This window comes from Montipora foliosa, chromosome 3 (genome assembly GCF_036669935.1).
Source record: "Montipora foliosa isolate CH-2021 chromosome 3, ASM3666993v2, whole genome shotgun sequence".
NCBI classification, from domain to species: Eukaryota; Metazoa; Cnidaria; class Anthozoa; order Scleractinia; family Acroporidae; genus Montipora; species Montipora foliosa.
This window is the reverse complement of record NC_090871.1, coordinates 64,257,707-64,270,206: the sequence shown is the minus strand read 5'-3', so window position 1 is coordinate 64,270,206 and position 12,500 is coordinate 64,257,707. Positions and strand designations below refer to the sequence as shown.

At 39.0% G+C, this 12,500-nt stretch overlaps 1 protein-coding gene across 2 annotated transcripts in view; it reads left to right on the top strand.

Moving 5' to 3' along the window:
- LOC137995246 (hemicentin-1-like) overlaps positions 1–6,533 on the top strand; it is a 12,713-nt gene extending 6,180 nt beyond the window's left edge. Inside the window, exons 1-4 of one of the 2 annotated variants that reach the window (XM_068840821.1) lie at positions 190–352; positions 990–1,243; positions 4,164–4,284; positions 5,142–6,533. In XM_068840821.1, coding sequence (XP_068696922.1) covers positions 292–352; positions 990–1,243; positions 4,164–4,284; positions 5,142–6,520 — 1,815 coding nt within the window. In that variant the 5' untranslated portion in view covers positions 190–291 and the 3' untranslated portion in view covers positions 6,521–6,533. Of the gene's footprint in view, positions 1–189; positions 353–989; positions 1,244–4,163; positions 4,285–5,141 lie in introns of those variants that run through there. The other variant, XM_068840822.1, reaches the window with a different exon arrangement.
- The last annotated feature ends 5,967 nt before the right edge of the window (positions 6,534–12,500 follow it).

Here is a 12,500-nt window from a genome sequence, read left to right as displayed (position 1 = left end):
TACTCAATGTTATACTGTCGGACGAAAATTTAAGACGTGAGAAATATAGTGATCGTTAAAGTTTAAAGCCCACATGGTGTCGATCGTAATGGTTTCTATTCAAAAGTTAATGAAACGCTGCTGAGTCATCTGAATGATACAATTAGAAGTTACCAGAAGTGTTTCAATGAGATTAGGGTCACTATTTACTTAGCTCTGGCCGTCTTCTGTATGGCTTTATGATGGCCAGTGCAAACTGACTCTAATTATTTCGATCAATTTAACTGACATTCTATCAGTCTCTCGCCAACGATGGAAATCAGAATATTTCTGATTTGCATTTTGATAGGATGTTGCAATGCAGTACAGGAAGGTAAGTCTGTCCTGTTTCATTGTCTATGTGAATTAGAATTTATCGGTTTCTTTACTAGTTGTGTTTTTTGACTTTTCCTCTGTCAACGATAGACCTACGGTTAAACCCGATTTTGAGGAACACAGATGTGAATAGGATAAGGATAGGCAGGAAAATGACAAAGGTTTTAAGTGCTTCGTAGACAACGTCATTTTTCGGATGTTGAAAGGAAAGGAAAGGGAAGGAACTTCATTTAAGTGTGTAGTCTTCTAGCACTAATTGGGGACACTGTAAACTGAAATCAAAAAATTAACACAAATCAAATCAAATGTTGGTTTTTGCATGAGGAGAGGAGAAAACCGGAGTACCCGGAGAAAAGTAATTATGAGTCAGAGTCGGACGAATATTTGAAGGGAGGCTCTGAATTGTTTACCTCGCCAGTTGCCATAAGTAAAAAAAGGCTATAACAAAAAAAAAATTGAAAAAAAAAAAAAAGAAAAAGAAACGATTTTGTGGTTGGGAAGGTTTGACTTTGCGTCAATATCTACTACTACTGACCTGATGTCGTTTTCATTGTTCTTTGCAACGCACTAAGACAAGAATAAACAGAGACAAAACAAACAAACAAACAAATGCTGATCTGTATCATCATCCACAGATAAATGTCCAAGAATGCTGGAGTTTAATGATCTTGTCACCAACCGTATTTTGGTGCGTCACGTGATTAAGACAATGACGATTCCTTCCCCGGATGTTTGTGAGGTCAACTGTTTCGTAGAAGCTGGATGCGTGTCATTCAATGTGGTTCTGCTGAACGATGGATCGCTCGAGTGTCAGTTGAGTGACTCAGACCACAGAGGACATTCCAATGATATGATATATCAAGCTGAAGCTACCTACACATCTGTCGTGGTAAGTATAAAATTTCGTCGAGGGTAAAGGCTTATCGGCTTCAACATTTGCTTCACGAACAAATATCCTTTCGTTGAACAGATTTTGTTGTTGTTTTTTGGGGGGTGGGTTTCCCCCTCTTTCAACCGTGTTGAAACATGTTGAATCGAAGATGAATCGATGTTGATGATATGTCGAAATTCGGACGATATTAGAGCAAATATTGAAGCCGTCCGCCCAGGTCTTAATACTAAAGACCTTCTGCCATGAAAGGTGTTTTCTTGTATTTTCGACAAAACTAGAAATAAATAATTTTTTGTGGCCCGACTATTCCTGCCTGAATTTTGGTGGAAACAGTCCTGCATAATACAATTCGAGAGAGTCTGAAAGTAAGAGAGCGACTCTCTCTTTTATGCATATTTGGCGCTATTCCGATGAAAATTACTTGAAATTTAATATTTGGTCGGTGTTATACTGCGTGGTTTCTGCAAAGGCAAGACCTTCTTGGTCAGATGGTGTGAAAGAGAACCGCGCGGTTTTGGTAACAACAGAAAAATAAAACCTTCGCAGCGCGGGCGCGGTCTAAAAATAAATTTCAAGGGGCAAAAATATGCGCTTTCTTGCCTCATATTCTCTCGTAAAATTGTAACATAAATTTAGCCATGCCTTCTGAATGCGATTGGAGAATATGAAAAATTACCTAAATTTTTTTCAAATTATATCAAGTTTTGTCTGGGAATCCCAGAACAGTCTTGAAAAGATAAACCTTGTGAGGGGAGTATGTCCAGAAATACACTTAGTTGGTTAACACTTTCTAAGCAAGGACTAGCGTAACAAAACAGAAGCACCTTTAATTATCAGCGATTTAGATACTATAAAAAGCTAAAAAGAGCAAGGCTGATACAACGTTGAAGGAATCATTAGGGAGCTTTAGCAAAGACAACGGCGACGGCAACAAGAACGTCATAAATTTGCATGCTTAGTGGCGAAAACAATAGCTTTGCACGCTCCGCTCGCACATTTTTCACTTTTGTCCAGTTCTTTGCCAACAACGTGAAATAGCCAAATTTGGGGTTTTAATTCCTGGCCAAACGAGAGCGAGAGTTGATGATAGTTGACGAGAATTGAAACTCATGAGAGTGATCGAGAGTTAGCCAAACGAGAGCGGCAGTTGAGGAGTGTTTGTCGAGAGTTTCACGCGCAAAAAAGAAAGACCCTGGGAAAACCTTTTCCGACGTAAATATTGCGACTAGTCAACCGGCATATTCAGCCAGCCAGACCGCTAAAAGGAATTTGTGCGCAAGATTCTGCATGTTTATTTCTAACGCTTATGCTTTTTGGCTGTCACTTCCCTATTGTGATAGTCTTTGAAGGAAATCTCCGAGAGGCAAGGTCTTGCCTCGTATAAGTCAATTGGTGCAATGTTTGGCGAGATTAAAACAAAGCTTCTCCTTAGCGCCAAGGAAACTCCTAATATGGGCAGCAAACAGTTCAATTGCCCAATCACATTACTGCATTTCAAATAACGTCAAAGCGAAATGCCGATCGCTTTCCAGAAAGTTCGAATTCCATGGAGAGATGACGTTGTTTGCATCCCCGTTCGCTAAGCCAATGAACACTGGCGCTCGTTTGTTTTTGTTTCGATGAGCCAATTAAATGTTTTGCACTTTTGTTTACGTTCTCTTTTAAGGGAAAGATCTCATAGATATACCCACCAAGAGTCCCCCTGGTTAAACTCTCATTTTACAGATTAAGTCTAAGTGCCCATTTCAGTGATTAGGTCTAAACTTTCGTTTACCTTATTGCTATACGCCCTTTTCATAAGTCTAATATATGCCGTTTTTCTGACGTCGAACTCTTGCTTTCAAATTTTATTTAGAATTGTACAAAGGCCTCAAACTTTTGCGATTTCTTTTCTTGTTTGAAGCCTTTGTACATTTCTGAATAAATTTTAAAAGCATGAGTTTGACGTCATTAGCGGAAAAAGGCATATGTTAGACTTATTAAAAGGGTGTATAGTAATGTTTAGGTCTAGAAACTGATTTAGACTGGTATTTTTTTAGAGTTATGGCTGGTGTGTTTATCCATGAGATCCTTGCCAAAGTCGCTCTATACAAGTAATTAGATACAGGACGATTTTTGTGACCCCTAACTCCAGTCCTCAAAGACAAAGAAACAGCTACATTTACCCTCATCAGAGGCTCATCAAGCGAATTCTTTATCTCCACTCATTCGTTGAGTCAACCCTTTCCCGGGGAAAATTTATTTTTAGGAACAGGTTTTTTTCCCGCGAAAAGTATCATGTTTTCCTTGAGGCTGAGATAGCTTTGTTTTGATTGGCTTTTACAACAGTGGGCGTGATGATTCTCCCAAGGGAGACGTTCTGTAAATAAATCTACTTGGGAAAGGGTTCTCTCCTACGCCAAGTATGGGAGACAAGGGCTTTCCTTGATGAGCTCCCACCCTCACCAAAAATACGCTAACCCTTTCACTTACTTCAATTATTTGACTTTATAGATTGTTGAATTTTCTTAATTACCCATGAATTGTTTAGTGTTTCTTACAGTCTCGGCCAAAGTTGTTGAAACATTTTACAATACCTTGCCCTCCCACAATGTTGTTTTGCCAATTGGGCTCAGAAACTCGCGTTTAAACAACATTGTGAGGGGAGAGTAAGACGCGAAAGCTTCAGATCGGTATAGTCGTGTAGCTAGTTTCAGCTTATATTTGAGGACCTCTCTGTAAACCACTCCTTATCACGTATCCTCTTCTCTTTATCGCATACCCTCATTAAAGATGATTACTAAAAAATGCTATTGCGAAAGGCAGGTAGCTTCGACTTAAAGGGATACTTTATGTTGGATGTCAAAATTAGGCGTGCATCTAGCTAATTACGTAGCCTTGGGAAAGTATTCGGTATAACATTATTATTGTTTCACAGAATCCTTGTTCCAGCGATCCCAGCCCTTGTCCAATGAATTCTCGCTGCCAAGCAGGTTATACAACCAAAGGTTACCGCTGCTTATGCAAACATGGATTTACAGGAGAGAATTGTGACGACGGTACTATTTTTTTTTTTTAATCTCGTATTTGCTTAGCTTGTTTGTAAGGTACAATAGACCATTTTACAGTTGTGTGCTCAGTTAAAAAAGAAAAGCAGTGAGAATTCTATCAAAGCATGGTCCCTCACTTTTATTCAAAGGAGAGGTAACTAAACACACAACTGTAAAATGGTCTATTATTGAGTTTAATTGGGGTAGTTCGCCTTGCCTTCGAGTTTGACCGTAGCAAATACGTCCTTTCCCTACCTAATTTCTGGGAGTATGTTCCGCTCTGGCACTTATTTACACGAGCTTTTACGAGGAAACAGGTAGACCTCGAAACCTTTTGGATGGATGGAAAGGTTGATGACTCTGTAGTTGTCTAGAAACTTGAATTAGTAATAAGTAGTTAACGGAAGAAATTGCCGCTAATCATGTAAAATACTTTCTCTTAAGTATAATGGTTTCCACCAGAAGCAGCGTTTAACCTTGAAGCGTTTAACTCTGGTGCAGAGCTAGAGTTTTTTTAGTTTAAAATTTTCCTTATTTGGATGTGACGTAGTTACATTTTCCCGCAACTGCAGCTTCGATCTTATTTTTGCCCATATTTGGGCATATAATTGGTGTCCTAAAAACCCCAGCTTTGCTCCAAGTTACACGCTTCAAGGTCCTGTGCTTTCGTTTCCACTGAATGGTTTTCTCCTTTGAGTTTCAATTGATCTGTTGTTTCTCAGCTATGGCTTTGAGGGTTACAGACCTGTACTTTCAAATCCCATGGTTCATTTGGTACCCTCGTTCCAGTTGCAAGTTGGACAAAGTATTAAAGTGAGAAAAGAAGCAAGTTTAACTTGATTTCCAGTTTTTTTGTTTCTCTCCAGTTGTGCCAGTTTTGGTTTCTGCTTCGCCAAAGAACGTTTCATCCAAACAAGGCGAACAGGTGACTTTCGAGTGCAGTGCAACTGGAGCATTAAACCCAGCGTTCACATGGAAGAGGTTTCAGAGAGATTTACCCGCCTCAAGAGCCGAGGTCATTGGTGGAAGGCTGACTATACACAATGTGACAATGGCTGATAGTGGTTTGTACCTTTGTAACGCTACAAACTCCAACAATACCGCTTCTGTGGAATTGATAGTTGTCCCAGTGTTGGTTAGTGCTTTTCCCAAGAACATCTCGACACAGCGAGGTCAACACGTGACTTTCACGTGCAGTGCAACTGGAGCATCGAACCCTGTCTTTTCATGGAAGAAGATGAAAGGAAATCTTCCAGCATCAAGAAGCGTAGTAAATGGTGAAAATCTAACTATATATAATGTAACAACGGACGATAGTGGTTTTTACGTCTGCAACGCTACAAACTCTATCAATACTGGGTCTGTGGAGCTACGAGTGTATTGTTCACTTGTTGCCATCAAGAAACCCACTCCATCGGACACTGTGTACGTTAGACAAGCGCTAAAGCTATCATGTACTTCTTCGATTGGTGCAACACTATCTTGGATGTATAACGGAACAAACACACTGCCTTTAGAATTCTTGATGGGGAAACAGGGCCTGTTGCTTATCCCTTCACTCAAAAAGAATCACACCGGTAACTTCTCGTGTGTTTCAGGTAATTCTCTCTTGTGGAATATAACAATTGATGTCAAGTACCCCAACACGTGCACAATGCAACGACAAATCTGTGACGTCAGTGATCATTACGTCATAGATCCCGATGACGATCAAGGCAGGGCTCCATTTAGCGTTTACTGTAACATGACTGACAAGGAAGGTGTTGGAGTGACAGTTGTCCGTCATGACAGTGAGGGCAGAATCCTTGTTCATGGGTTCGATCCCGAGGGTAGTTACTCGCGCGATGTCCAATATGTTGGCACTAGTCTCCCTCAGATTGAAAGACTGATTGAGATCTCGGCCAAGTGTGAACAGTTTATTAAATTTGAATGTTTCCACGTAAGAATATTTGGCAATGGCCTCCTTTTCGCCTGGTGGGTGTCACGTGACGGTGCCAAAATGACCTACTGGTATGGCGCGAATGAAGCTATTGAAGGCTGCGCATGCTCAGTGACTAGCTCATGCGTTGATCCTGCTAAGCTTTGCAATTGTGACATCAATGATAAAAATTGGCGAGAGGACAGCGGTCTGTTGACCAATAAGACACATCTTCCGGTCACACAGCTGAGATTTGGTGACACCGGAGCCCGTATTGAAAAAGGATATCATACGCTAGGAAGCTTCAAGTGTTATGGGACGAAATAAAACTGAACGTGGATTGGAGAGGAGGGGGGGGGGGGGGGGAGGTACTGGGAGGGATTGTCTCTCCTTTGCTACTGGGACTCATCGAATGATTAAGGGAATCTTAGTTGATCATTTTTGCCTCATTAGCACAAGCCTATCATTTTGTAATCAGTCAGCCACAAAAAAGTACTAAGCATTGAAAGTATATTGCACAGTGAGCTATCTCTGAAAGTTTGATCCCGAAATGCCAGAGAATCTCTGAACAATGAAGCTTTAAAAAATTGGAAATTTTACAACGAATGTAAGGGATCGTGATGATATTAGCGTTTTTGCCACCCACTTTAGGAATAAAGGTAGTTTGTACTTGTTAAAGTGTGCATGCGGATGTACATAACAAGAGACGAGTAAGATTTCTCCCCTAAAAAATGCATTTTCTCGATTGAGACGCGTTGGTGCGTGTATTTAGTGAATTTTTATGAAACTTATTTGATTAGACTCCAAGTAGTCCCTTTTAAGTCAGTAGAGCCGTCCGCTTTAGTCATACTTTGGAATAGACGGCTTTATGGTCAAAGAGACATCTAGTTAAGTTCTAGGTGCCAACTGGGGCGTATGAACTTGGTGATCAAAAATTGATTTTAACTTTTAGACGGCTTCTTTGTTAATGGGTGAAGTCAGTAAAGTTAGTTCTTCGGAAAACGTTCTGGCCATACTGGTACGTGTGCGAAGGGAGACAAGGGAAAGAGTTTGTACTGCACAAAAGATGAAATACAATTAAGTTGATTCTTTTTATTTGTTGATGAATGTTACGTTGGGTTTTTACAATTACGGCTTGACATGTTCTTGTTCTTCCTGTTCGCAATAATGCGAAGTCGAGGTGTGCCGATCTTTGATCATTCTAATAAACTGTTTAGAAAACAAGGAACAACATATGGAATAAAACAATTGCTTTAATGGTAGTGAAGTGATGATACTATTTGGAGACTTGTATAAAACGTTTTGTACTTTACTTTAGACACTTCAAGAAAAGGTTACAGACGAGGTCGCGTTTTGTTTTACATCGAGGCGTAGCTGTTTTTAAAGAATATAGTTTGTGAATATATTTAAACAAATATAGACATAAGAGGCGTTGGGAAAGGGTGGGTCTTTTTTTCCTCCTGTTTTTTTGTGCGCTCCTCATTTTTTTCTTTTTAGGGAAGCATGAAGTCACAAGCTACTGACCGTTGAGGCCATCTCTGCCTCGTATTCAAAGCGAGTCTAAGTGCGAAGTTTTTGTTATGGCAGTTAGTTCTACGTTACATATGACTGAAAACTAATTGTCATAGGAAACACCTCGCACTTAGACTCGCTTTGAAGACGAGGCAGACATGAACTCGGAAATAGCCTATTAAACAGTTCCAGTTGTTTTTACTTGGTTGGAAAAAGTGAAGATATCTGGCAGAGATGGCTACTGGCAACTTGTAAGCTGAAATACTTGACTGAGGTTGGTTTTACGCCAATACAATGGAATTCCTTAATATGAAACAACGTGCCTTGATTACACAAGGAACAAAAACTAAACGTGCTGCCTTTTTTTTTCTACAACCAACGCCTTAGCTTGAAGATTGCATAAAGCTTCTTATAAAATGCAAAAATGTAAAAAAGTGTCAAGACTTTTCACCATCTATTAAAATTCATACATTATTCATGTAATCTCGAGCACTGAAAAATCAACCCAAGAAAAAAGTGGTGGGGCTATAGCTCTACCATCCTCTCCCTCTCTGGGGTCCCTGGCAAAGCGATTTGCAAGCCTAATTGAGTCAATAGTAAAAGAGCTACTGCAGCTGTCAACTCAGGCGCTGGTTCTGGAATCGAAAGTCTGTGCTCATGCTTGTCTGATCTCCCTGAGAGCCACTCAAAAAGAAAACGCTTTGCCAAGCGAAGAAGAGAAAAACAAAGAAGAGAAAAACAATTCGACCTCAATTTAAAAATTAACTTGGGAATGACGGTGCCGACGAACTAAGATGGTATGTTAAAAGATTAGACGTGTTAAGGAAACGTACGAATTAAGGTTTCGCACCTTTTCAGCCCTGATACCACGTCGACTCTGCTCTGACCTTGCTGGGAGCCATGACAACGTAAAAAATCCATGGCGAAAAAGAGACTTATCCTTCCCAAATTTTCGGAAACAAAGATCGAGTAACGAAGCCTTGTGAACCGTCACTTTTTTAAAATTTGGATCCATGATTAACCAAATACTTCTTTAGAGCTATATTTGGTCTCTCCTCTAAGGTCTAATTTATATTTTGAGTCCCACTTTTTCTGGGATCTGGGGCTGAGTTTGGTAATGTCGTTGCCTTATTTTAAATTAAATTTCCCTGGTAAGCTTTGCTTCGTTCCACGTCTACCGACTTGCAAGGTAACTCCAATTTAAAACGGAACGTAAAACCAGTTTTTGAATCTTTGAAATTCCATTTTGCAAATAGAGAAGTGAAACTATTGGATTACAAAACAATCAAACAGCTGAGTTGACTTTTCTTCTGCAGTTGCTAAATAGAATTTATCAACCCAGTCCTTTTCATGTAGGTGTTGTTTTTGTATTCGGTTATATGCATTTTTTTAGACAAATCATAATACGAACGGAATGATATAAGAAATGAATCATATATTGAACTGCTGATATGAAATCAAGCGAAGCTAGGATCCTCGCAATTATGGACGCAATTTTAGACATTGCGTGGAGAAGGTTGAAAAATTCAGGACCAGCTCCTAACATCAGTGGCTTCATAGCTCAGTTCTAGCACCGGTATCGCGAGGTCACGGGTTCAAATCCCGTTGAAGTCCTGAATTGTTCAAGCTTCTTTACGCAATTGCTAAAATTGCGTTCGTAACTGCTTGGACCTTAAATTCATTTGAAATCATAATACGAGTTCCCTAATTTGAATTCCGAGCGACGGCTTTGTTCACTGACAAACGGCAGGTGCTAAATGATCATCATGTGTTGATCTCTGTTATAATGATCTTTATCCGCAAGGGTATTCTGCAAAACGCCCAACTTTTTAATTTGAAGTCGGTGTTTGGAGCCAGTAACTATAAACGATTTTATTTTTCCACTATTGCGCCATTTTACCATATTTGGTCAAGAGAACTCGCAAAATATGAGACGGCAATACATTGTAGTGTCCCACTTTGAACGGTTTAGAACAGAGAAAGTACGGACGGAACGGGAGTTTTTCAATGAAAGAAACTGTTTTCAACAAGATTAAAAGCCTGAGAATTTAGCTTGTCATCATTGCTCTTACTTTTCCTCGCCATTGCGGGGCTCGGAAAAATACTTCGCAACTCGCAAGATATCCGCGCGAGTTATATGTTAAACCAACGAATAAGATGTATTTATAACTGCGATATGGCGGTTGAAATATGTCTGTCATCGGGGAGGTCTCTTCAATAGCTGGAAGTCAACCATTTTTATTTGATCGATGCTCAGACCTAATTATTTTAAGGGATTATTTGCTGAAGTCAGTGTTACATTTTGTTTCATGAACATGCGAGTTTGCTCGCAGAAGGCATCATGATATTCGCAACTTGAATTCAAAACGTAAAAGAACTTATGTTTTTTTCAGTATTTCAATTTCCAATTTTAAGCCTTTTGTTATTAGCCATCAAAAACTGATAATTTCTTGGGTGACAAAGGTACCAATAATCTCTGAGCATCGTTGCTCAGAGTTTATTTAGTATATCGCGTTTAATTAATTAAAATTCTCAGAGATAGCTCATTATGCAATGGACTTTCAATGTTCAGTACTTTAATCTTGCCTGACTGATTAGAAAAATAACCCACTGATGCTAATATTAATAAGGCAAAAAAAAAAAAATTAACAAAGATCTCTCCCGCCGGGATGCGTTCGCTTCAGGCTGAAAACTACAGCTTTGGTGCAAACTGCCATTTTGGCAGCGTTTTGAGAAGTATTGAAGCAGAAACCCGGTGAAAATTGCACCGAGAAGGGGCGGAATTTGTGTAATCATTCGCCGTTTGGACATTGGCTAATTAATCAATTTCCCCTGTTTAATGTTTATCAGATAATTGACGAGAGCGAAAGAGGTTGTTCAGGAACGGAGCTAGAGAGGTACGCTTGGGGTAGGCTTTTGTCCTGGTTGTTTTCTCAGGGTTACACCAGACGCTATAGTATTGCATGATGCTTAGCCAAACGGCAGAACAGTGATCCTTGACCAGATGTTTCAGTCCTACCACTTCAAAAAGGTCCACGAACGTACAGGCAAATTGCTTTAACAGAGAAGCTAAGGTTATTCATATTACTTTTACCACATTCTAAATTATTTAAACGACCTTTAAAAGAAAAGAACGCAAAAAATCTGAGGTTATAAGATTTGTTTTTCGCCATAGGCTTTGTGATTGAGGTTTGATCACTTACACCTGCCAACAACAACATCGACAAAAAAGGGCAGGCCCTTTAAGCAAGTGAAACCGAAACGCAGGTCTTCATAAAGGGCAACCTTTTTGTGTTTTCATTTGTTTCGTACACCAGCATAAGTACGATTTTTTAAAATTTGGTTTTGAAAGGCGTCTTTTACTCATATTTCCTTCAAAATTAAAAGAACTTAAAAAATTAAGATACCTTCCACGGGGTAAACAAATTTTTGCCATTTCAATAAAAGAGCAGAAATTCACCCAAGAGTCAAAATAATTTTGCCATCATATGAATATGCTCCGTATATTTTGCCGACATATTTATCTTTGTATGACCCTTAAGGGTAGAAGATACCAACAGAAGACGTAAGGGTAGAATATACCTAATGGTTGAATCTATCACCTTCATTTGCATCCACCCTTTTCTGATAATTCTATCCTGGTGATTTTGATGCTTAAAATAAATTGAAATCAATTTGCCTTTTCCGAGTTAAAATTAAGTGACAGCTTCTTCAGATTTCAAAAGGACCAGTTAGACATATCAAACTGGGCTTTTGAATTTTAAAATCGTTCACTGTTCTATATGGTTCCCCGGTGGAGCTTTCCAAACAGTTGCATGCTTTTAAAACAGTAAATTGAATACTCTACACTTGCTGGTGTTAGTATTTCAATATCAATTAGTAAAGACAGCGTTTAAAAGGCTTTTTTCACGGGATGTTCATAATCCTGCAACAATCGTAAACCACACTGAAAACTGAACAGCTGAAATCGAGGTACGCGCAGTTCTTTTTCCAGTCTGTCAGTTCGGTTTTAACTGGACGATAAGTCAAATTGAAAAAGGTAATAATTTAAACAAGGAAAATCGCAGTAGACAATTTTAAAAGTGTTTCTCCTCAAGGATTTTCGATTGGAATTCTTCTGGGTCAACTAAAAGAGTTGTTTGTCCATACAAGAGAATTTTAATACCCAAGAACTAAAAGTGATTTAAGTGCAAAGACGAAAAAAAATGAAAGGCCTTCGACAGGCTACTTCGAATTTAGGTGAATTAAGCATGAGTCTGTAAATCATATTTGTTTTAGATCTAAGGAATAAATCTTACAAATAGGGTTTTCAACTTTTGTCCTTTATTTTTTAATTGTCTAATGAAAACTGTTGTGTTTGGGTTTTTTTAAGAGACGAACTACTATGTAGGATGAATGATATTTTCTTCGTGTTTAGGTTGTACGTACCTTTTTTTTTTTTTCAGGCTTGTTCCCAACGGCTCAAGTTGCATCATTAACAACTGCGACAACACTTTCACTTAGAACGACATTAACAGCAGAAAGATTGAAAATTGATTACCCGGCCTCAGGTAATTTTTTCCAATAGAGCCTTTTCAACAGCCATTGCATGTTTTTTCGACAGCTATGACAAAAAAGTTGAACAGTTTCAATAGCAGTCAGACAAAGGCCCACAAGTTTAAACGGTTTTAACATTTGCTTCAATATGCATTCAACACTTTGTTGAACCAAGTATGTTGGCACAAGTATCCCTCAGATTGAAAGACTGATTGAGATCTCGGCCGACTGTGAATAGTTCATTAAATTAGAATGTTTC